We start from the raw sequence: 26,789 nt of genomic DNA on the forward strand, positions 1-26,789 counted from the left end.
CACCTATAATATGAAGTAAGATTTATAAAACTTGATGACTCATGAATATTTAAATATTCACTGAAACTTAGTTTTTTTTTTAATTTGTCTTTTTTTTGTATAGTTAATGGTTATTATGAGTCGAGTTGCATGTATTATTTTATCTTTCAAAATACAGATAGGAAAGAAAATTGAAAATTGTTTTGGCTGTGGGAAAAAATCTCAGAGGAAAAGAATTTTTTAAGTTTCCTTTTTATGATAGCCTTTGTAATAATCGAGTTTTCTGTAATGAAATAATGCATTTACTCTTCAAAATAGTTGTAAAATATATTGAAATGATCATTTACCTATGTCTCAAGAGTTAAAATTATAAAAGAAAGTAGAATGAGAGTAGAGCTGAATTTGATAAGAAATATCTCACAAGGATCAGGAAATGATCCCAATGCCAAAATTCCTCTTTGCCATGTACCTTGTGTTCCTTTAAAATTTGTGTTGGTATGTTCATGTAGAAAAATATCTGTTTCTCTTCTTTTTTAGCTCACACCTACATGAAAGAGTAAAGACCTATGAATGAGGAATGTGCAATATTGTAACCGTATTTATCTGAATTGAATGTTAATGGACTTGATTGTTTTATAAGACTCAACTTTAAAATGCTGTATGTGTATATGTTTATATGTATGCATGCATTCATATGCATATATATCTTTACACATACATGTGGAGTGTTCCTGCTGCATGATAAAGACTGGTAAATGTAAGATAAGTAAATATTATCTCACCTTTAATTTGGGTTCCTTCTCAAACCTATATAAAACATAAACTTGATTTATATTTGAGCATCTGTGCGTGTGTGCGCAGGTGTACCTGACTTTTTACAACCCTATGGACTATCCTCGTCCAGGAGATCTTCCTGACCCAGGGATCAAACCTGCATCTCCTGCATTGAAGGCACATTCTTTACCATTGAGCCATCGGGGAAGCCCATATTTGAGCATACTTGAACCAAAACCATGGTGTCTCTTTTGTCCCCCTTTTTTTTCATTACCCCATGTCAATCAGAAAATCCTATTTTATCTACAGCCAGAATAGTATCCTGCTTACATTCAGTTCTTTCCATCTTCTCTGCTATCATTCTATTTGAAACCATTATTATCTTCACATGGATTTTCACAATAGAGTCCCAGCTGTTCTCTCTGGGTCTACTTTCTACCATTCTCCTGACAATCCATTCTTCACATTGCCAGAATAATCTATTTGAAGCATAACTCAGGTTTTGCCAATTTTCTGTGTAAATTCTTCCATGACTGCCTATTACACTTAGAAAACCTCTGACCATAACCAAGGGAAAGTCCTATATATTGTCCCTATTGTGGCCTCTAGCTTCCTCTCAGATGAGTCCTCGCCTATCACTGAGCAGCAGCGTGACTTGTAATGCTCTGCATCCAGGGTAATTGCAGCGCCGAGAACTGGGGTTTAGCACCTCCAGGTCACCAGCCTCCTCTCTCAAATATATAATAATATAAGTTTCTTTTTAAAGTGTGATCTCTATGCAAATATGCCTTTGAATTAAATCTCCCTACCTGTCTTCCTAGGACTGGGAAGCCTGGTTGTGCTGCAGTTCATGGGGTCAGACATGACAGTGACTAAACATACCACACACCTTTCTTCCACTTGGTTGTTGCTTAGCTTCTTAAGCATCTAAAGAAATTCGGAACATTTATTCTAGCTTTTACATTTTCCCATGACTAGCTTGTTCTACCTACCCACTTAGGTATCAGGTCAAATGTCACCTTAAATGGGTCTTTTTTTGCCCACCCAATCTGAAGTGACTCCCTGTCACATTACCCAATTTTATATTTCTCAGAACATTTTTCTCTGATCAGAGTTATCCATCCTTATATATTTATTTGTTAATTATCTCTTTATCCCTTCTAGAATATATGCTCCATGAAAATAAAGACCTTGTCTGTCTTGTAATCTACTGTGAGTAGAAACTGGCTAAATATTTGTTCAATAGATGAATATATGTGAGTCACTCTGAGCACTGTTTTTAAAAAGACTGCCTTTCCTCTTTCTAATTTATACACTGATTGCTAAATCTTTTTTATGCCATTTGGTCAAGACAGTAAATATATATTCCCTTCAAATCCATCATGATCTTGAAAAATATATTCATTTTCCTTGATTAAATTAAGCTCTGGGATTTTTTTTTTTTTTTAATAACCCTAGCAGCACCTTTGGCCTCTGCCAAGAACATTTCCAGCTAAGGATTTTTAAGCCTTAATCTTTACTGAAATTAGACGGTGGCAGTTGCTAAGCTGCCAGCTGTTAACATGATCCCTGAAGTAGGAACCCAACATACAAACCAGAACGTGGTGGTCTCTAAGAACTCACCGTTAGCACTTACACGTGTGGACACGGACAGGTGTTGAACAGGTTGGCAGTTGAAAATAAAATGGGAGGTTTCCTAGATCAGAAGCTGGTACCTCATGGGACCCCAGCAAATTAAGGCACCCTGTGATGCCAAAAAAGCCTGATTTAACTCTGTCCTCAGATTAAAGTACATTTATATCCCCCAGTTCTCAACAAATCCATTCTTTATGGAGTTATTAAGATAGACTGGGTTAAGGATATTGAATGTTTATCATGGCTCTGTCTTTCCACTGAATGGATTTTCAGTCGCAATATAGTATATTATATAAGCTTATAAGTCAGCTTATCCCTGAAAACAAATACCAGATCAGAATAGGTCCGACCACCTGTTTCTATCTAATTCCCTGGCATGTGGAGATGGGCCAGACTGCCTTCAGCTGGAAGCACAGGGAGCATGGGGAACCCCTGGCCCCTACCATTTAGCTTTCAGCAGCATACATTAGGGCTTCCAGGTAGCACTAGTGGTAAAGAACCCACCTGCAAATGCAGGAGACATAAGAGACGCACTTCTATCCCTGGGTCAGAAAAACCCCCTGGAGAAGGAAATGGCAACCCACTCCAGAATTTTTGCCTGGAGAATCCCATGGACAGAGGAGCCTGGCAGGCTGCAGTCCATAGAGTCACAAAGAGTCAGACACAACTGAAGCGACTTAGCACCCATGCACAGCATATATTAAAGATTAGTGCCAACTGATAATAAGTTATTTCCAAGTGGGATTTCCCCAGTGTACCCCCACCCCGGATGCTGGCTGCCAAACCAGTAGCTACAAAGTGTTGACACTGTTCAGAAGGATTCACTTGATCTTATGCTACAGGTTCACTGTAGGGTTTGCCTCAGTAAGGTGAATGGGCAAAGTGGAAGGTGCTTGGGGATATTAGAGGAATCAAAAGAATAAAATGCAGTGTCATTTTATGGAAACAGAACCAGGAGCTAGTGAGTCAAAGGATGGTGTTCATACTTTTTTGCTTCTTGAACCAAAGTATTGAAAAGCCAAACTGCACTTTTTTCAGTTGTCTCCTGGGTCAGATTCCCTAATTATCAGCACAGCTTTGTTGGGCGTTGGTATTTTGTTTCCCTTCCATCTGTGCTCTTCGTTAAACCTCAGGGCCCAATCATCTGTGGTAAACTCCAGGACTGTTAGGTGACTTTTGAAATATTAAACAATATTAAAAGAAGTAAAAAATAAAACATATGTTTAATACTTATTTAAATCACCATGGTTGTCAAAAGTACGTGATTTTTCTGAAGCTGGTGGCTTTTTTGCTTGGATTTTTTTTTTCTTGGTATCTCCAAAGATTTTGAAATTGGTACTTAAACATGTCCATCATGTTAAGAAATAATTGTTATTTAAAGCTAGCTAGAAATACAGTACTTAAAGCATAAAACAGCAACCAAACCTGTACTTCAAGTTATATAAAGAAAAAAGCAACATAGATGTAAGCATTTTACACTGCATATGAAAAACAAGTAGCCTTTTGACAGGTAGTTTTTAAAGCTAGATCTTAAATAGCAAGCACATTTTTAGCGCTTTAGGTATGCTATGCATGTCAAGCCTGGACTCTTTAATGCACAACAGCATGAACATGACTTGTATAAAGACCTTTAGAGATTAATCTTTTTTGTTGTTTTAAGAGAATCATTTTAAAAATATATACATTAAAATATATATTCATGATAATATCCATTAGAAATAGAGGGAATATGGGGAGGGAGGAGGGAGGAGGGTTCAGGATGGGGAACACATGTATACCTGTGGTGGATTCATTTTGATATTTGGCAAAACTAATACAATTATGTAAAGTTTAAAAATAAAATAAAAAAAAAAAAATAGAGGGAATAATATCTAAACTACATTTAGAGGCATCTCTGATTTTTCTTCTCATCCTCAATTTCTTGTCCATTTATGTATTTGAATATTCAACAGGTATTTTCAATACCATGATTGCTATCTTTTTAATGGGAAGAAGCAGCCCATCAGCCTGGGGCGAAGTAGACATATAAGTTGGGGAGAACCCAGTGAGGCTGGAAAGCAGAAGCCTGAGGCATGAAGGCCAACAGTCCTTAGTCATTCCCAGCCTGGAAACATACAGCCTCAAAATGGGGTCAAGCCTGACATCACACTTTCTTACCTATTACAGAACAAAATGTATCTCTAACCCACAATGAAATGACTCTAGAAAGACACATAAGAAGAGAGAGAGGGATGATGGATCCCTGACAGCTGGATTTGACTTATTGGGAGCCGACTGCGTATCAGGCAGGCATGGTGCTAGCTATCCTGCATTAGTATCTCCGGTGCTCACAAGGGCTTCCCAGGTCGTGCTAGTGGTAAGGAACCCATCTGCCAATGCAGGAGACATGAGAGACGTGGGTTTGATCCCTGGGACAGGAAGATCCCCTGGAGGAAGGAATGGCAGCCCACTCCAGTATTCTTGCCTGGAGAATCCCATGGACAGAGGAGCCTGGGGGGCTACAGTCCACTGGGCAGCAAACAGCTGGACACAACTGAACCAACTCAGCACACAGTGCTCTCAAAGACCTGTAGAACACGTGTTACTGTCTCTGTTTTATAAAAAATCAAGCTGAGCAACACAAGGTTAGAGTGAGATGTCCCCAGTCTTGTCAAACAGAAGCTGAAAAGAATAAGGAGAAGTAATTGAGGGAGAAATGAAAGTGGGACCTAGATTTGAAATGGCAGACTCATTTGTTAAACATGGTTTATCCTCCTTCACTTCCAATCAAAATACTTCCAATATTGAAATATGATTGTCTTCAGAGAGCCCTTTTCTGGATGCTTTATCAAAAATAGACTCCCTTCCCTGTCATACTCTACTCTGTTTTATTTTTCTTCAAAACAACTCATTCAAAACAACCCAAAATTGTTGTAGGTATTGTTTATCTGTAATCCAGTCTTCTCCATATCACCGTGTGAGAATTGATATTATTTTTCTATTTTTTTTTTCTTATTCTGATGCCGAGGACGTTATTGTATACTCAAGGCCTAGAAAAAATGCACTGTAGATATTCAATAAATATTTGTTGAATGAATGAATAACAGGGAAAACTACCCATGGAAGAAGATAATAAAAACTGAAAGTGGACATAGAACTACAGTTAGTTATTTGCCATTCTGACTAGTAAGAAATGAAATACTAGTTATCATGTCTCTAAAAGGTATCAAGGAAGAACCAGATGCATCTTCCTAAAAAAGACCAGAGAGAAATAGGAGCATGCCCGTCAGGCTTCAAACTGTCTTGCTAATTTGCTAGATTTTACAACTGTAGGTCACTGTAAACTTTTCATCATAAATTTAGTTACAATGGAGGTAGTTTCTATAATAAAACCATTAAATCAATAATAAACGTTCTCAATCAAATTTGAATATTGTTGTGATTTTATGTGCATCTCTAACCAACCTAGACAGCATATTGAAAAGCAGAGACATTACTTTGCCAACAAAGGTCCATCTAGTCAAGGCTATGGTTTTTCCAGTGGTCATGTATGAATGTGAGAGTTGGACTGTGAAGAAGGCTGAGGGCTGAAGAATTGATGCTTTTGAACTGTGGTGTTGGAGAAGACTCTTGAGAGTCCCTTGGACTGCAAGGAGATCCAAGCAGTCCATTGTAAAGGAGATCAGTCCTGGGTATTCTTTGGAAGGAATGATGCTAAAGCTGAAACTCCAGTACTTTGGCCACCTCATGTGAAGAGTTGACTCATTGGAAAAGACTCTGATGCTGGGAGGGAATGGGGGCAGGAGGAGAAGGGGACGACAGAGGATGAGATGGCTGGATGGCATCACCGACTCGATGGACGTGAGTCTGAGTGAACTCCGGGAGTTGGTGATGGACAGGGAAGCCTGGTGTGCTGCAATTCATGGGGTCACAAAGAGTCAGACATGACTGAGCGACTGAACTGAACTGAACTGAACCATTGCAAATTGTATACTATTAGCTTTTTCTCCTTGAATTCTCATTTCCATAACTGATCCCCAACAGAATTGTATTCTTAGGAAATAAGTATTATGCATCAATGGGCTTCCCTGATGGCTTAGCTTATCTGCCTGTAATACAGGAGACACAGGTTCGATCCCTGGGTTAGGAAGATCACCTGGAGGAGAAAATGGCAATGCACTGCAGTATTCTTGCCTGAGAAGTCCCACGGACAGAGGAGCCTGGCAGTCTACAGTCCATGGGGTCACAAAGGGACACGACTGAGCAACTAAGCACACATTATGCATCAGAATCTGATCCCTCTATCGCGCTTTTCTGCAATTAAAAATGTCTGCAAAATTGGAGTAAAAATCTCTCCTCTGTTGGAGAGTCCTAAACCCCAGTTCCTTAGAATATGACCTTATTTGAAAATAGCACTGTGTGCATAATCAAGATGAGGTCATACCAGAGAAGGGTGTGCCCCTAATCGAGTGTGACTAGTGCCCATGTTAAAAAAGAGGGAGCTTGGAAGCAGATACACACACAGGAGAATGCCAAGTGAAGATGAAGGCAGAGATGGATATGATACCTCCACAAGCCAAGGAGTGCCAAAACTTGGCAGCAACCCACTACAAGTGAGAAAGACAAGGAGCGAATTACCCTCACAGCCCTTAGAAGGAACCAACCTGCTGACCCCTTAATAGTTCAGCTTCTCGCCTCTAGCACTTCAAGACAATACATTTCTGTTGTTTAAGCCAAATAAAGATCCAGAGAGCAAAGAGAGCCAATATAAAGAATAACACAGGAAGGCCAAAAAACCCCTTTGCCTAAAAAATCTTTGTTACTAGATCTTTTTCTCCTAAACTCCCAGATTTATTTCCCCTTGTCCTTCTGTTTGAAAAAACCAAGTCAGTCAAACTGCCTCACCTGAAGGAAAATGAAAGTCAAGGGCTTCCCTGGTGGCTCAGTGGTGAGGACTCTGCCTGCCAATGCAGGAGACACAGGTTCAATCCCTGGTCCTGGAAGATCCCACATGCTGTGGGGTGGCTAAGCCCCTGTGCCCCAACAACTGAGTCTGTATTCTAGAGCCCAGGAGCCACAGCTTCTGAAGCGTGCGTGCTGCAATTACTGAAGCTCACACGTCCTGGGGCCCATACTCCACCAGGGAATCCACCACAGTGAGAAGCCTGCACATCAGAACTAGAGAGCAGCCCCTGCTTGCTGCAACTCGAACAAATCTTGAGCAGCAACAGAGACTCAGCACAGCCAAAAATAATTGTTTTTAATTATAAAAAATGAAACAAGAGGAAGAGTAAATAAAAATTCCTGTGACCGGAAGGCTTTAAGTATTACAAATGTATTTTGTATTGAAGTATAACTACAATTATAAGTAGCACACAGCTTATGATAACATATGAGTAATTGAAGAATAATTATTAAGGTTAAATTTGACTGGAAATGCTTATGTCAATGAGCTGGATATAGCTTCCCTTCCCAGTTTACCTGTGAATGACTTATTCTATAATGAGAAAGGGTTTCACAGTAATTCCTTTTTTGTTTTCCAAGATATGAGCATTTCCAAGATGTTTTCTTATAACGTTCCAAAATGTGAACATAGGGAAGCCTGGCTTATCTAAATAAGCAGATGGGAACAGAACCTTTGTCACAGCGATATCTCTCACTGTCTCAAAATTTTTTTCTAATTCCTGAGTTAGATGCCCCATAAAGTGATATATCTTATTATTTTTAATATTTGGTCATTTTATAACTAGAAGGCTAATTCAAGAAGGCTTTAGAATTAGAGCCTTCTACAGTTATGCTGAAAACAAAAAATTATGGAAACCATGTTACTTTCAAAATACGTTGTTTTGCCTCTGATTGTAGAGAACCATACAGTTGCAACAGGAAGAACGTCTGTCAAAACCTCACTATCATGTGTAAAACAGATAGCTAGTGGAAATCCACTGTATAGCACAGGGAGCTCAGCTCGATCACTGGGTGGGTAGGACTGGGGAGGAAAGTCCTAAAGAGAGGCAATATATGTATACATATAGCTGATACACTTCATTTTAGGGAAGAAACCAGTGCAACATTGTAGAGCAACTGTACCCCAATTTTAAAAAGTTGCTACATAAATGCCTGCTAAAGAATGAAAATTGGGTTAGAGAGAGCTGCTAGTTTCTACTTGCTTTCAAGCTTGAGGCTGAAGAGGTGAATTCTGTCACTACTTCAGTGGGAAACTACAAGGAATCAATGAGGCTCTCCTATCATTTGGCAAATAGCAGACTTTGAAAATCTGTTTTTCAAGGATAGATTTAAAAAGCGGTGGAGGAGGGACAAAGGGAGACCTATGAAGAGATTCTATAATATTGAAATCAAATATATTGATTTTATTTTTGAAATTTATGAGAAACACGGTCTGTATTGAAAAGTTTGTGAAAACGAGGAGTTGTCTGAGATTAATGAAAGAGTTCTGGGAGAAATCAGAAGGATTAAAACTAAAAACAGCAGATAATTGGTGCCCACATTTTAGGTAGTGATGTACAGAATGAGGAGCTTCCCAGGTGGCTCAGTGATAAAGAACCTACCTGCCAATGCAGGAGACATAGAGACTCGGGTTTGATCCCTGGGTTAGGAAGATGCCCTGGAGAAGGAAATGGCCACTGACTCCAGTATTCTAGCCAAGGAAATCCCATGGACAGAGGAGCCTGGCATGAGTCAGATACAGCTGAGCAACTGGGCATGCACACACATACAGAATGACCACTGCTTCAAAGTCAGTTCTATAGAAGAAGAAAAGTTTCTGAAAGACAAATCTTTTTTTTTCTTTACTGAATGTAACTTGCATACAGTATATAACTTCCTTATATAACTTTCACAAAATCTGAAGTTTAGGTTTTACATATTGTTATAATTACTTAATTATTTCATACACCTGTAACATTTTAGGAATCATTTTTCATGTTTTTCTTCGAGTCAAGTGTGAACTGAAAGCTGCTCACAATGGCAGATACTAAGGAAAGAAAGCAAGTATCCAATAAAACAAAAATCTGCTTTTCTAAGTGTGAAGAGAAGAGGACAAAACAGATGAACAGAGCAGAAATCAGAATAAAAGTAAAAAATGCAGCAAAAGAAACATCTTGTGAAATTTAAAAGATATTGTCTGCAAATACACAGACTTCCCACATTTCAGGAAGTTTAGTGAAAACAGATTTTCATCTAAACATTTCTTTCAAAATATTTTTTCAATTAAGGTTGTGTGTGTTGCTTCAGATATCTCCTTAACACCGAACTGTGGAAGTCAGTAGAGTTACAGCTGCAGAGAATTGATGGGAAATTGTATGACTTGAGAATTCAGTATACCTCCAAGAAGTTGTTCATGAATAAAAGCACTGGAAAAAAATATTGGGTTGGCCGAACCGTTCAGGTTTTTCTATAACAACATCTTACCAGAAAAAGCTAAACCAACCTTTTGGCCAAACCCAGTATTATAATATGGGTTATATATTATAACCCATATGGGTTATAATAGGTTATATTATATTATATGTTATATATATTATAATCTATATTATAATTATAATATGGGATTCAGAAAATACACAATTCACTTTCCTAAAAATATTTAAAGGGAATTTCTGATATTTAAAATGTAAATCAGTGTGCAGGGCTGTGCTTACTTGCTCAGTTGTGTCCGACTCTTTGCAACCCCATGGACTGTAGCCCATCCATGCACCTCTGCTCTTGGGATTCTCCAGGCAAATATACTGGAGTGGGTTGCCATGCCCTCCTCCAGGGCATCTTCCCAACCCAGGGATCGAACCCAGGTCTCCCATATTCTTTACTGTCTAAGCTACCAAGGAAGCCCGAGAATACTGGAGTGGGTAGCCTGTCCCTTCTCCAGGGAATCTTCCTGACCAGGAATCGAGTAAATGAGTTGTAGTATCTTAGAAATATCAAACTTAAAATATAGAAGAATTAAAGAGCATAATGTTAAGAAACAAAGATAGCTACATCTAAATTACTGTTACAAAATATTTTGACTCAAAGAAAAACTTGAAAAATTATTCCTATAATAGGTTACAGGCTTATGAAGTAATTAAGTAATTATAACAATATGTGAAATTGTAAACTCCAGATTTTGTGAAAGTTATATAAGGAAGTTATATACTGTATGTAAGTTATATACAGTAAAAAAAAAAAAAAAAAAGGTTTGTCTTACAGTAGGTAAATAAAATATGGGGTCAATGATGCCTTTGAAAACTTGTAAAATGGTATAGATTAAAAATAGGATGCCAAGGAATTTTTAGTGACCATATAGCAGAAGACAGAAATATATATGTAAAATTCATATGTATAATTGTATTGTAATATAAAATTCACATGTATATATGTATATATGAATTTTTAGTTTAAATGAGTTAAATGGACCTAGTGACAGATTCTTGGAATGGAATAAAAACCAAAATCCACATGTGATTTTCCTGTGATTCAGAAAATTTATTTTTCTGAATTCACAGACAAAAGGCTAAAACACAGAGAGAAAGTAGGATGACAGTGTTAAATTCAGACCAAGTTAAATTCAAGAGGAGGATTAAATATATGAAAGGATTATACTTTTATATCAATTACAGATATAAACATTACTATAAAACAAATGAGGGTGATTTATCAAATATATACCTGAGAGAAGATAAATAACAAACAGATAATGCCTCAACTTGTTTGCTGCTCAACTCGCTTTCCTCTCTCCCATACCGTTAGTAGTCTTTGATGATAGATTCTTAGACATATCTAAGTAAATGTCTTACACCTCTCTTAAATAGTAGCTTTGCCAGAATTTGAGGCAATTAGCTTGTTATTTGGGCTTCCCTGGTGGCTCACATGATAAAGAATCTACCTGTAATGCTGGGAGACCTGGGTTCAGTCCCTGGGTTGGGAAAGTCCCCTGGAAGAGGGCATGGCAACCCACTCCAGTATTCTTGCCTAGAGAATCCCATGGACAGAGCAGCCTGGCAGGCTATAGTCCAAGGGGTCGCAATGAGTCGGACATGACTGAACAGCTAAGCGCACAGAGCACAGCTTGTTATTTGGGAATACAGTTGTTTGTAAGTTCCAGAATGTGAATTCTAATGTGATACATTGGAAGGACTGCTTACTAGATTGTAGAGACTTGTGTTCTCCATTCCAGATAGCGTTCTCTTTCTGGGTGACCTTAGGAAAATCAGTTTCCACATCTGTGAACTTTGTAGTTAAAATCGCACTCTCAAGGGCTCATACATAACCCTCATCCCTCAATAGCAGTATGTTTCAGAGAATAATCTTTTGTTTCCTTTTCGGTGAAGCTTAGCTCTGGGAGTAGCTACTTGATTTAGTGAGAAATCATAGTCTCTAGTTTCCAATGTATTATTTTAAAATCCTTACTACATAATTGAAACCTGTAATTCTAGCAAATGTAACAATATTTTGTTCCCTTGGTCAATTTTTACTGATTAAATAAATACCTTGTAGAATGTTATGACAGTACTCTCAAAAAGTAAATCTGTAATGTTGAAAAATACAACAACCGTATGTGTTATTATATAATATGTATCTGATACACATGTAAATAATATTTGGAATTTGTAATGAAGTTATACATTTTATTATGTTCCTTTACAGCTTTGAAGCTGCTTATTGTTTTTTGTTCGAAACAGCTTTCAGTTTGCAGTACATTTTATTATAGTGGTCTCTTTTCTTGAAGTAGAAATGCATGAAATATAGAAAGATACCATTACTTATATGAACCACATGTTTTTGAGAAGGTTAAGAATTTCTTTTAAAATGTGAATAATCACTCCCTAAATAGTTGTTTCCTAAATTATTTTTTGCTTTATTATTTGTTGTTTCATTTTATTTTTCCTGAATTTTCTTAGCATTTTGATGACCTTATGGTGAGAAACTAAATTTAGTGATCTATAAGTTCAGTTCAGTTCAGTTGCTCAGTTGTGTTCGACTCTTTGCGACCCCATGAACTGCAGCACGCCAGGCCTCCCTGTCCATCACCAGCTCCCAGAGTCCACGCAAAGCCATGTCCATCGAGTCGGTGATGCCATCCAACCATCTCATCATCTGTCATCTCCTTCTCCTCCTGCCTTCAATCTTTCCCAGCATCAGGGTCTTTTCCAATAAGTCAGCTCTTCGCATCAGGTGGCCAAAGTATTGGAGTTTCAGCTTCAACATCAGTCCTTCCAATGAACACCCAGGACTGATCTCCTTTAGGATGGACTGATTGGATCTCCTTACAGTCCTTGAAGTGATAATGATGCAGGTCACACTGGGCCACATTGAACTGCTCACCATGTGTCAGAAACCCAGGCCCAGAGTTAATCAGGCAGAGCCCGGGGAGATGGTGACATATATTAATGTAGAAAAATGTTTTTTATTTTTTATGGAGGTTGAATAGATGATTTTTATGGATAGATCACCTTGGCAGAGTCGATAAGTCCTACATTTCTTCTTCTGAAATGTACTTCCAGTTGTGGTTACAATACGTTCTATGACATTAGTCTATCAAGGAGTGGGTCAGTTCTTGGCTGCAATCACTATCTGCAGCAATCTTGGAGCCCAGAAAAATTAAGTCAGCCACTGTTTCCCCATCTGTTTCCCATGAACTGATGGGACCGGATGCCATGATCTTCATTTTCTGAATGTTGAGTTTTAAGCCAACTTTTTCACTCTTCTCTTTCACTTTCATCAAGAGGCTCTTTAGTTCTTCTTCACTTTCTGCCATAAGGGTGGTGTCATCTGCATATCTGAGGTTATTGATATTTCTCCCAGCAATCTTGATTCCAGCTTGTGCTTCCTCCAGCCCAGCATTTCTCATGGTGTACTCTGCATAGAAGTTAAATAAGCAGGGTGACAATATCAGCCTTGACGTACTCCTTTTCCTATTTGGAACCATTCTGTTGTTCCATGTCCAGTTCTAACTGTTGCTTCCTGACCTGCACACAGATTTCTCAAGAGGCAGGTCAGATGGTCTGGTATTCTCATCTTTTTCAGAATTGTCAACAACCCTAGAGTAGCAAGAACCCTAAGTGTCTCAAGTTATTAGATTCACTATTCCCAAAGCTAGCTTTGGGTGTTTTCCCAAATTAGAAAAAGTCGTCTTATAAAGTAATTCATATTCTTTGAGAAAAACTATAAACAGTGATGGAGAAGGAAACTGCAACCCACTCCAGTACTCTTCCCTGGAAAATCCCATGGAAGGAAGAACCTGGTAGGCTACAGTCCTTGGGGTCACAAAGAGTCGGACACAACTCATAAACACTGAAAAAAAAAAAACTTTAAATGACCTATAATTGTACTCTGCAATAATAACTACCGTTCATATGTATGAATAGTGTTTACCAAAAAAAGTGCACTCTACATTTTCTTAAATCTTCTCTTTATGTTGTAATACATCTTAGAAATAGTAAAGAATTGTGCTGCTAGGGACATCAGGATGCATGTATCCTTTTGAATTAGTGGGGTTTTTTTTTTCCATATATATACCCAAGAGTGGAATTTCGGGTCACATGGTAGTTCTAACGTTAGTTTTCTGTGAACCCTCCATGCTGTTTTCCATGGTGACTACACCAGCAACAGTGTAGAAGAGTTCCTCTTCTTCACATCCTCTCTAACATTTGTTGTTTGTGATCTTTTTGATACTAGCCATTCTGACAGGTGTGAAGTGATACCTCATTGTGGTTTTGTTTTGCAGTTCCCTATTGACTAGAGGTATTGAGCATCTTTTCATGTGCCCATTGCCATCTCTATGTCTTCTCTGGAAAAATGTCTATTCAAGTCTTCTGGCCATGTTTTTAATACATGGTTTTTTGATACTCAGTTGTATGAGCTATTTATATATGTCAGATATAAATCCCTTATTGGTCATTTGCAAATATCTTCTTCTGTTCACTAGGTTGTCTTCATTTCATGTTGATAGATGGTTTCCTTTGCTGTGCGAAACCTTGTAAGTTTAATTAGGTCCCATTTGCTTATTTTTGCTTTCATTTCTTTTGCTCTAGGAGATAGATCTGAAAAATATATTGCTATGGTTTATATCAAAGGGTATTCTGCTTGTGTTTTCCTCTAAAAGTTTTATGGTCCCCAATTTATATTTAATATGACTATTTTTTAATGGCTCTTCTGTTAATAGTTCATAGAATTTTGGCCAGGAGTTCATCAGTTTGGGAAATGCTGCATCATAGGCATAAAAGACCTAACTGTAGATGGATAAACAAAAAGTGCTTTCATCTCTGAGCAAGGTTTTAAAAAATGCTAACATTTAATAACATATGCAAATTTTATGTTATGGTTTTAAACTTGGGCAGTCTTCTGATAAAGAAAAAAACTAAAAGATAAATTTCATGCAACCAATATGTAAACTTTTTTTCTCATGCAGGTTAGCCAATACACCTTTGCTATGTGCAGTTATAGAGAAAAAAAGTCTGAGCCACAAGAATTAATGCAGCTTGAAGGATACACTGTGGATTACACAGATCCCCACCCAGGTAATTCCTAGTTGAATCACTTGTCATGCCTCTCCTATATTCATGAAATTCTCATAAATATCCTGTGTCTATTTTCCATTCAAACTCCATTCCATAAATGGAACATATTTCATTCATATACCTAGCTAGATAAGACTTGATGGGATTTAAATTATATCTTTATGAGGCTACTTAGTTTTAGCCATAACTCACCATCTCTGTTAACTTAGTGAAAGGATGAAATATCTGAAAGATACTATAATATGGAAATTATAGGATAAGTATCAGCAGTGCTTGCAGAAACTTCTTTACTGAAAAGCAAAAAGGTACAAGAGACAGAAATAGGCAAAGAAATGGCTAATGAATTACTACCATATATTATATTCTACTAATTTTCTCCCCAACAATGGATACTTATATTTCTCTCTCTCCCTCCTAATGTATTAATGCTTGGTATAGTACTGGATACTCAGTGTCTGAGATTAGCGAGCGAGTGAGTAAATGAATGATTATGTGGAGATTAATAAAATTAACCAGCAAGGTAAAGAAATATATGGATTTCCCTGGTGTCTTAATGCTAAAGAATCCATCTGCCAATGAAGAAGACGCAGGTTTGATCTCTGGGTCAGGAAGATCACCTGGAGAAAGAAATGGAAACCCACTCCAGTATTTTTGCCTGGGAAAATCCCATGAGTAGAGGAGTGGGCTACAGTCATGGGGTCGCAAGAGTCGGACATGACTTCACAACTAAACAACAAAAAAGAAATATATGTATCTGCTAATAAATAGAATAAGAAATTAATATAGAGAGATGAAAAAAGAGTCAGTGATTATATCCACTAATAAATCACTTAAAATCCAAAATATCTTCCCTGTAAAAGAGTTTTGTAAAAGTAAAATACTGTACAATGCAAATATCATTTTAGTCTTAGCTGTATTGTTTTCATATATGTCTTCTACATATAGAATGAGAAATGTGCTAACAGATAAGGAGTGTCTTCTCTGGCATGAAATACCAGACTTTGCTATGCATTCTTGTGTGTGTTGCAGAACTCTGCTGTGTTATGAACTGTTTCCTAGGCTATTTTTAATTTCCAAAGTGATATGGAAGTATAAATCTTTCTCATATCATTTTCCCTTCAATTCTTCAATTGTGGATATGATTCAAAGGCATTGAGCTGCAAATAGCAGATCAGTTCTTTTCCATGAGACCATTTAATGAAAGAGGCTAAAATCTGCCAACTGTGTGAATTTTTAACAATTTTTTTTTCCTCCACAGGCCTTCAGGGTGGGCATATGTTCTTCAATGCTGTTAAAGAAGGAGACACTGTAATATTTGCCAGTGATGATGAACAGGATAGAATACTGTGGGTTCAAGCCATGTACAGGGCCACTGGACAGTCATATAAACCTATTCCTGCAATTCAAGCCCAGAAGCTGAATCCTAAAGGAGGAAGTCTCCATGCAGATGCTCAACTTTGTAAGTTTTGTTGAAAAATAATTTGATTATCAATTAATAACCTTAATAAGAGATAAAATTGTCTGAGTCAAATTTGCTCAGTATTATAGTTTGCATCATTACCTGATTCCTAATTGAATAAAAATAGTTCATTTTAGTAGTCATAGAATAAGTTATCTAGCTTTTCACACAAACCTGGAGTAAATGGTGCGTGTGGTTTTCAGTCATGAATTTGCCAGGCCTTGGGGTATCTCTGGGAATCTCAAAAGCATAAGAGAAATTTTATTTAAACTTAATGTAATTTTAACTTATATGTTCTATTGAAATGGGAAGCATATTGCAAAATCAAATTGGCATTGCTAAGATTCCAGAACACCGAAACAATGAACTGTCACTTTTTAGAGTTGTTCTTAACAAACCAAGAGAATACCAGGCCTATTTTCTGATGTAAGTCAGGAAAACAAAAGTCATCAAGGCAACTTTCTTTTTCTAAATACCTCTATATCCATGTCACTTTCTGTATGCTAATTTAAATCATTAAGAACTAAATTGTTCATTTTAATTTGCAAGTAATTAATTGCAAATTATGTAATAATGATAGAAACATTTTCAAACATAGCTTTAGTAATCATTAAACCAAATGTTTTAACTTCTTATACTCCTTTCCAAAACTTCTCTGTTTTCTCCTGTAATGTAATAAGTCAGTTTGTCTTTAACTGTAAGCTTAAATCGTGACTTTTCATTCAACACCTTTCATTCTCAAGCTTCATCTCCAGGGGAACAACATTCTGACTTCTCTTACTTTTCATGCATCAAATAACTACTACCTGTTCTGCTTAGACACCGATTAGTATTACATTTAGACACCTTAAACAAAGGCACTTTAGGCCAAATAAAGATGGGATATAAGCTCAACCCGTCTCCTGCATGCTTTAGACTTCTTAGCATACACCTTCAAACTTACCTGATCCATCTTCAAGCGATTATGGTACTTCATAATGTACATGGACCTCACAACTGTAGACTTCTGTATCTCCCTTCCTGGCTCCTGTACAATTCTGGTCATGCATCTTACTTCTACAAATGTTATAAATCCCACAATGCATTGACATTATTATTATGCCTGGAACAGTCAATTACCTTCTAAAGAAATGTAAATAATAAGAGAAAATATTATATACTCAAACATGTAGTTACCATTCCTAGCAATCTTTATTCACTTACTGAAACATTACACGTCCCGAAGGATGTCCTTTGACTTTTCTTGCAGTACGTGCGTAGCTTTTAGCTTTTTTATGTATGAAAATGTCTTCATTTTACCTTCATTTTGAAAGATGCTTTTCTTTCAGTTCTTTAAAGACTTTGCTCTGCTCTCTGCTAACTTGGTTTTTTTCTTCCCTGATGAAAAATTTTGCTATTATTTTTGTTTCTTCCTCTGTACATAATGTGTGTTGTGGTTTGTTCCCCACCCCCCTCTCAAGCTGCTTTAAAACCTTTCGCTTAAACACTGGTTTTGAGCAATTTAATGATGATGTACTTTGGTGTAATTTTCTTCACAAAAATATTCTTGAGTTTTATTCTAAGACATAGTTAAATTACTCAAAAGTAATTTAATCCTTTCAGGTTTAGCGTTTAGGTGGAGCCAAATAACATCTAGTCTGGGCTCTTCTGGTGGCTCAGTGGGTGAAGAAATCTGCCTGCAATGCAGGGGACCCAAGTTTGATCCCTGGGTTGGGAAGATCCCCTGGAGAAAGAAATGGCAACCCACTCCAGTATTCTTGCTGGGAAATCCTATGAACAGAGGAGCCTGGAGGGCTGCAGTCCATGGAGTCACAAGTGTTGGACACGACTTAGTGACTAAAACACCACCACCTGGGTGCCAACTGATGAGCAGTGAAAATTGAAGTTTTACCTTCTGGCTGTTGGAAACAAGCACTGTTCTAGTCTCTGTGTGCATGTGGGCACTGTCCCCTCTAATCCTTTGAGGATTCTTCCTCATCCTCATATTGTTGCCTCCATTGAGTGATGTGGTCAGTATTCATTTGAATACGGAGTGGGGTAGGGGGAAGAAACAATAAACTTTCCTGCAAATTTCAGCAGCCTTGACCTTCCTGAACTGTCAGCTCCCATCTTCTCAGCCCAGAGAGACCCTTAGCTCTCCCTGAGTTCTTCTTCCCAGAGCCACCGCTTTGAAAGTTTCTCCGGGTATTAATCTGAGGCAGCTAAAAGGCTCATCTCATTGGTTTCCCCGCCTCTCAGAAATTACTCTGCTATGTTGCCGGATATCCAAAATTTTGAGAACTTTCTTAAAAGTATTTTTAATGATTTTTTCTTTAGTTGTTTCAGGTAGGAGGGTTAATCTGCTTTTAATTACACTGTTTTGACCAGAAGCAGAGTAATTGTTTTCTTTGTTAGAGCAGTATTTCTCAGCAAGACTGTCATTTTGGGCTAGATAATTCTTTGTTTCAGGGGTCGGAGGGGAAGGCTGTCCTGTGTGTTATGGGATGATTAGTAGTCTCCCTGTCTCCTACCCACTAGATCCCTGTAATAATTGACTCCACTGTCCCAGGTCTAACGACCAAAATTTTCTCTGCTGCTGCTGCTAAGCTGCTTCAGTTGTGTCCGACTCTGTGCGACCCCATAGAAGGCAGCCCACCAGGCTCCCCCGTCCCTGGGGTTCTCCAGGCAAGAACACTAGAGTGGGTTGCCATTTCCTTCTCCAATGCATGAAAGTGAAAAGTGAAAGTGAAGACAGTCAGTCGTGTCTGAATCTTTGCGACCCCATGGACTGCAGCCTACCAGGCTCCTCCTTCCATGGGATTTTCCAGGCTAGAGTACTGGAGTGGGGTGCCATTGCCTTCTCCAAATTTTCTCTAGATGTTGTCAAATGTTCCAGGGGACAGAGACAAAGGTGGGGAAGGTTACCACCATTTAAGAACTGCCAAGTTGCATTGACTTGGAAATTATTTTTATGAAAATGTCTCCCTAATTCACTTGTGTTCCAGTATTTTTTCCTTCACATCTTGAGTATAAGGAATACCCAAGACATATACTGGTGTTATAAAGGATGTTGTTGTTCAGTAGTGAAGTCATGTCTAACTATCTTGCAACCCCATGGACTGTAGCCCGCCAGGCTCCTCTCTTCATGGGATTTCCCAGGCAAGAATCCTGGAGTGGTTTGCCCTTTCCTTCTCCAGGGGATCTTCCAAACCCAGGAATCAAATCTATGTCTCCTGCATTGGCAGGTGAATTCTTTAGCACAGAGCTACCAGGGAAGCCCGTATTATAAAGGATATCATCCATCTTACACAAAGTGGAAAGAGAAGTGGTTGGGAAGCACTGGGTCAAGAACATTAAAATCATGACTTCCTGATATGGATTTAATAAAAGATCTGATAATCAGTTTAGTAAGAGAGCCATATAATGTCTTCCCAGCAAAATCTTTCCATTGGATAGCAATGTACTATGAAGGCAGTGTTGATCAGCCTAAGTGGAACTGAATTTTTTAGCCCCTTGATTAACTTGCTTTAAAAAAGCTAAATTTGTTCTAAAAATCCAAACTGTTCCAGTTGTGTTGAGGTTTTTTTTTTATTTACTCACAGACCCTGATGGTTTATCTTTAAAATGAAAGGAAAGAAGAAAGAAAAATGTATTTCTGTCTCATCTAAATGAGATACTGACCATGACCTTTATCATAGATGCCATTGAACTGATCCAGAGAGTAGTTTTGCCTTAATTTTCCTCTCTTCCTTGACCTCCGTATTATTCCTTTCTCTCTTTCTTGATCATCTCTTGGAAAGACAACTTCTAGAGTCATTAGTGGAAACTGAGAAAATGACATAAAATTAAAATGACTAGAAATAAATGTTTCTAACCCATTTAAATATGTTTTTCATTTCTTTGCTGGCCTATAGCTGGTAAGGGTAAGTATTTTTATGACTTTTTTTTGCTTTACCATATTAAAATTTTTATAATGATAAAATTTTTTCAAGTAATATCATGATCTTATTTACAGTATCATGATACTGCTTTCTAGGCAGAACTGGAATATTTACAGTAACCTTGTCACTTAGGAAACAGAAACGCTTATTTTTGCCACAACAGGGAAGTAAAAACAACCTAGTATCTCTCATTCATGTGAGCATAAGGGAAATTGCTATGAAATTGTTACTATAGCTTGCAAAAATGCCCTGTAACATTAAGTGAGAAAATGCTAAATTATATATGTGATATTATTGTCACTGTTAAAATTTTTTTAATATAGGTAGAATTATACCTAAAATATTTACAGTGGATGAGTTTAATTAGAGGGATTGATTGCTAATTCATTGCCTCTGTTTCCTGAATTTTCTTTGAAGAATCTATGTTATAACTTTAAAAAGAAAAGCTCAGTTTTAAATCCAACCATACTGAATGGTTAGGAATAGTCAGAACAAAATAATAATTATCAAATCTAACTTATTAGGAACAACATTATTATCTTTTTTAAAATATAAATAATGGTGTGTATTCATAGATTTATCTGATAAGTGGATGTGTTCTACTTCCCTGTTTCATTGACTTTTAAGATACATGGAAATTCTAAGGAAAAAAGTGACTTAAAGCAAGGCTGAAGGAATGCTATCCAGGTTTTCTGCTTCAAACTGTGCACTGTCTTTTGCCAAACTGCCAGACATTGTTTGGTTAAACTACCCTTCATTGTTATCCCCAAAAAACAAAAGATTATGCAAGCACCTTTTAAAAAAATTTTACTTTCACTTTGGCACAAACATAATATATTGTGTTTGTTATCTAATACAATACAGTAATAGCTGACTTTCAATAATAAATCAGTGTCAAAAATGAACCTGAGTACTTCCTTTCAATGTTAAGCCAAATTTTTTAAAAATTCTTTAGTCAGATTGTAAGCTTATATTTAATTTTTTAAGCTAATTTCTCCTCACTGACCCTAGTAAGTTAAATTTCACCCTTCACTGGTAAAATATGATGAATAGATTATTTAAAATAAATGTTTACTTTACTATGATTATAGGTCTATATGTGTTGATTAAAATTGCCATCATGTAAAAGTATCATTTGTTATCTGCTGCAGAAAGTAAGACATATAAATCTGTACATTCATTTTTAATGTATTTACGAAAATAGGCCAAAAAATTATTTGATTTAATAATAGAGGTATGAACAGACTCCTCTAGAAACAGTATCTACCAACTTTTTCTCTTAGGTCTTCAGCATAAAACATACAGGAACATACCAACTAGATAAATCTACATAAAATTTTAAAACATTAGCTCTTCCTATTAAAGGCTATATGTGTGCCATAAAAAGGGAAGTGGTAGTTCTTTGTGTCACTTTTAACTTGCTGTGAATCTTCAAGCTAATGAAGGTTGGAAGCTAAAAGGAAAGTTTAATTGGAGTGGGAGGTGGTAAATGGCTACAGGCAAACCCCTAAACACAGGGTAATTCTAAAACAAGTTGTATTTCCAAAGGTTTATTTGCTACTTCGTTTAGCTCAAGATTTTGCAGAAGAGACAAGCTCTCAGCTAGCAGCACCCTCTTATTAGTCCTTTTGGTACCTGGGTCCCAGGCCTGGACCCCTGGGCACAGAATGGTCTTAAAAGGCAAATGAATGGCCTCCTCCTCTTCTTCTTGCCCTTTCTCCCAACTGTATTTTACCTTCCCTTTGCTCTGTTAATCTCTAATCTCTCTCACACCAGGAACAGCAAAAAAAAAAAAAAGAAAGGAAAAACATTCAGCATCCTTAAAACTAGTTGCAAAGGAAAGAGAAACATTTCAATTAATTTTTTCCTTTCTCACATTCTGAACTCTGACTTAGGTGCCCTTCCTAGGGTTTGGGTTCACTGTGGTCAGCTCCCACCAAATAGCCCTCCCAGCATAGTGGGATCTGCCAGCTTGCTAATAGACCTCACAGGGTTTTCTATGCTAGCTATTTTCTAGTCAGTGTTAACTGTTTAGATTGATACTGTGAGCCTACTTATTAATCTTTTCTCTTGACGTCCGACAGCTATTAATGAAAAACTTACATTTTCAGATCCCATTTAAATAAAGCCTCTAACATTTCTTAAATCTATTGCAAATAGTAATCTTTCTCAATTTGAGTTTTATTCCATCCACTTTTACCACACCTGGTGACAGTACTACCTAAAGACGCTAGAGCATGTATCCAACTGTTACCATAGAAAGTCTCCACCAGTATGCTCATTTACCATGTCTAACATCTGTACTTAGTCCATAGGTTAATCATCACAATTTATGACAGTTTTATAGTACATTGTTTCATCTCATATCTTGTTGGTTTCTTTTGATAATTTCCTTATATTATTTCAGGGGACAAACTAAACTACCTTTGAAGAATTGATTAGTGCCATGAATAACTTTCTGTTTAAGACTAGTTACCATACTTTTGTATTATGATGAACATTAACTGAAGAGAATCAAGTATAACTCAGTTTTAAAGCAAGCTTTCCAAGCCTTCGATTTGGTTACATAATTGATTGAAAGCATGATTTCCATTTAATCCAATTGATAACTCTGTGTTACCCCCACAGTTAATTGAAGATATGTTATACCAAGAGAAAACTATATGGAAAATATAATTTTATAAAAATAAGAAACTAGATATTTAATACTAGCTAGATCTGCAGATGGTGATTGCAGCCATGAAATTAAAAGATGCTTACTCCTTGGAAGGAAAGTTATGACTAACCTAGACAGCATATTAAAAAGCAGAAACATTACTTTGCCAACAAAGGTCAGTCTAGTCAAGGCTATGGTTTTTCCAGTGGTCATGTATGGATGTGAGAGTTGGACTGTGAAGAAAACCGAGCGCCGAAGAATTGATGCTTTTGAACTGTGGTGTTGGAGAAGACTCCTGAGAGTCCCTTGGACTGCAAGGAAATCCAACCAGTCCACTCTAAAGGAGATCAGTCCTGGGTGTTCTTTGGAAGGAATGATGCTAAAGCTGAAACTCCAGTACTTTGGCCACCTCGTCTGAAGACTTGACTCATTGGAAAAAGACTCTGATGCTGGGAGGGATTGGGGGCAGGAGGAGAAGAGGACGACAGAGGATGAGATGGCTGGATGGCGTCACCGACTTGATGGACGTGAGTTTGAGTGAACTCCAGGAGTTGGTGATGGACAGGGAGGCCCGGCGTGCTGCAATTTATGTGGTCGCAAAGAGTCAGACACGACTGAGCGACTTAACTATGAACTAACTACTTTCCTTTTTTACTTTGGTTCATGAGAGAATTTTAAAATGAAATGTTTTCCTACAGAAAGATCAAAACTGTCTCCTTTATAATTTATTTTTATTCATAAATTCAAGAAATATAGTAAAGTGACAGTCTTAGCGGAGAGTCGCCGTGGTTTCCTGCTTCAACAGTGCTTGAACGGAACCCGGCTGCTCGTCCCCCCCTACCCCAGCCAGCCACTCCAATCTCTTTAACAAGTGGTGCTGGGAAATCTGGTCAACCACTTGTAAAAGAATGAAACTGGACCACTTTCTAACATCATACACAAAAATAAACTCAAAATGGATTAAAGATCTCAACGTAAGACCAGAAACTATAAAACTCCTAGAGGAGAACATAGGCAAAACACTCTCCGACATACATCACAGCAGGATCCTCTATGACCCACCTCCCAGAATATTGGAAATAAAAGCAAAAATAAACAAATGGGACCTAATTAACCTTAAAAGCTTCTGCACATCAAAGGAAACTATTAGCAAGGTGAAAAGACAGCCTTCAGAATGGGAGAAAATAATAGCAAATGAAGCAACCAACAAACAACTAATCTCAAAAATATACAAGCAACTCCTACAGCTCAACTCCAGAAAAATAAACAACCCAATCAAAAAATGGGCCAAAGAACTAAATAGACATTTCTCCAAAGAAGACATACAGATGGCTAACAAACACATGAAAAGATGCTCAACATCACTCATTATCAGAGAAATGCAAATCAAAACCACTATGAGGTACCATTTCACACCAGTCAGAATGGCTGCGATCCAAAAGTCTACAAATAATAAATGCTGGAGAGGGTGTGGAGAAAAAGGAACCCTCTTACACTGTTGGTGGAATGCAAACTAGTACAGCCACTATGGAGAACAGTGTGGAGATTCCTTAAAAACTGGAAATAGAACTGCCTTATGATCCAGCAACCCCACTGCTGGGCATACACACTGAGGAAACCAGAAGGGAAAGAGACACGTGTACCCCAATGTTCATCGCAGCACTGTTTATAATAGCCAAGACATGGAAGCAACCTAGATGTCCATCAGCAGATGAATGGATAAGTAAGCTGTGGTACATATACACAATGGAGTATTACTCAGCCATTAAAAAGAATACATTTGAATCAGTTCTAATGAGGTGGATGAAACTGGAGCCTATTATACAGACTGAAGTAAGCCAGAAGGAAAAACATAAATACAGTATACTAACGCATATATATGGAATTTAGAAAGATGGTAACAATAACCCGGTGTACGAGACAGCAAGGGAGACAATGATGTATAGAACGGTCTTATGGACTCTGTGGGAGAGGGAGAGGGTAGGAAAATTTGGGAGAATGGCAATGAAACATGTAAAATATCATGTAGGAAACGAGTTGCCAGTCCAGGTTCGATGCACGATGCTGGATGCTTGGGGCTGGTGCACTGGGACGGCCCAGAGGGATGGTATGGGGAGGGAGGAGGGAGGAGGGTTCGGGATGGGGAACACATGTATACCTGTGGCGGATTCATTTTGATATTTGGCAAAACTAATACAATTATGTAAAGTTTAAAAATAAAATAAAATTAGAAAAAAAAAAGAAATATAGTAAAGTAGTACATGGTGAAGTATGTTTGCATAAAATATTTTGAATTGTGCTGATCAGACAGAAGTAAATAGTAAAGTAGAAAAGAAGTAAATACTCAGGGTCTTTACAGCCTGTGTTTGAAAATGGGATAATCCCTAAGAGAACATTTCCCTTTCATCGAATTTATAGCCCTGGAGGGATTATAGGGTTTTTTTTCTTTTTTTTAATAAAAATTGTAGCAGGTTTGCCTGTATGTTTTTTCACTGTCAATATATAGTCTGTTTGTGGCTTAAATTGTTATTGTAAGTATTATTTTTATTGGTAATAGTATTTGCTAGAAAAGTACTTATCCATTTATGTGTGTAATTTGGAAAAGCTTATCACACTAAATAATATATGAGTTATATTTCATGAGAAAAATACTTCATAAATTCATTTTTGAAAATAATTACAGAAATGAACTATTGACTCAATTTTTTCATGAACTTGTATATTTTATTTAAAGACTGTACACCTATTATTTTAAAATAAGAATTTCCTTCTATAAGCCTTTATAGTAAAAGGGGAATTATGGATTTTTTTTTCTCTGAAATATCTGCATATCATGTTCTCAACAGGTAAACCATTAATGGGTGTTATTTTTAACATCTTGTTATGACCTTCTCTGGCGAAAGAAATAATGAATAAAATTCAGCAGATGTTTTTTAAAACTATAATTTCCTAAAGGTGATGCTAAAAACTTTTTTTTTTAATGGAGAGATGAAGATTCTAAGATAAATTCTTTAAAATATAAAATCTTATTTTATAATGGGTGCCTTGCAGTTTTCAATATTCTGCCTTCACATTTGAGATAATTTCACATTATCATATATTTAATTATATTAAAAGACGATCAGACATAAGAATAAATACAGGAGAAGATGGATTGTCTCATTTCTCAGTTCAGGAAAAGCAGTTTAGTTCAGTGTTAAATGCAACTAATACTAATTTACCACATGTAATGTATTTAATCATTCAGATAAGCAATTATTAGATGTAAAAGAATATATATGCCACTTCCTCCAAGGACAGAACCTCATACCTCACATCGTTGATGAGTGGCCATTCATTGCTTCCTTGCTGTGTTCACCTTTTGATATCCTTCATTGATGTGAGATATAAATTAGTTTCTGTATCTTTTTTTTTTTTAACATGTGATTCTGAAGACCCTTCAGCTTGAATTATATACTTCTTCCATCCACAAATATGGCTGAAAGTTGAACTTGACATGGATCAATATGATCTGGGCTAAATATCTAAATGTGACTGATTATGTTAGCATCATGTCCACAGATCAATATTGAGTTTTATTATGAGCTGGACTCTATAATTGGGTGTAATCAATAAACTTTTGTCTCCTTTCCTATTGCAGTTTTAGGGTTGGACCATCTAGGTTTTTAAAAACTACATTTAGCTTACATTTAGAACTGTGCTGCTTGTGATGACCAGAAATGAGATCTCTCTGTGAATTTTAAGGAACAATGGAGCCTTAGCCCGACCATTGTGAGGAGAGCCCACTTTTATCTTGATAGCTGGTTGCTTGCCCAATATGCACAACATCTCTTACGGAGCTAATGTAGTAACACCCCAGCACTCCTTTGGGGTGG

At 37.2% G+C, this 26,789-nt stretch overlaps 1 protein-coding gene across 13 annotated transcripts in view; it reads left to right on the forward strand.

The window, feature by feature from the left end:
- The window catches only part of CADPS2 (calcium dependent secretion activator 2), a 585,913-nt gene that overhangs the window by 381,106 nt on the left and 178,018 nt on the right, over positions 1–26,789 (forward strand). For all 13 annotated transcript variants that reach the window (XM_070369312.1, XM_070369316.1, XM_070369317.1 and 10 more), the window contains 2 exons: positions 14,771–14,879; positions 16,138–16,338. In XM_070369312.1, the coding sequence (XP_070225413.1) occupies positions 14,771–14,879; positions 16,138–16,338 (310 nt within the window). The remainder of the gene's footprint in view (positions 1–14,770; positions 14,880–16,137; positions 16,339–26,789) is intronic.

The sequence above is a fragment of the Bos mutus genome, chromosome 4, assembly GCF_027580195.1.
Source record: "Bos mutus isolate GX-2022 chromosome 4, NWIPB_WYAK_1.1, whole genome shotgun sequence".
Lineage (NCBI taxonomy): Eukaryota > Metazoa > Chordata > Mammalia > Artiodactyla > Bovidae > Bos > Bos mutus.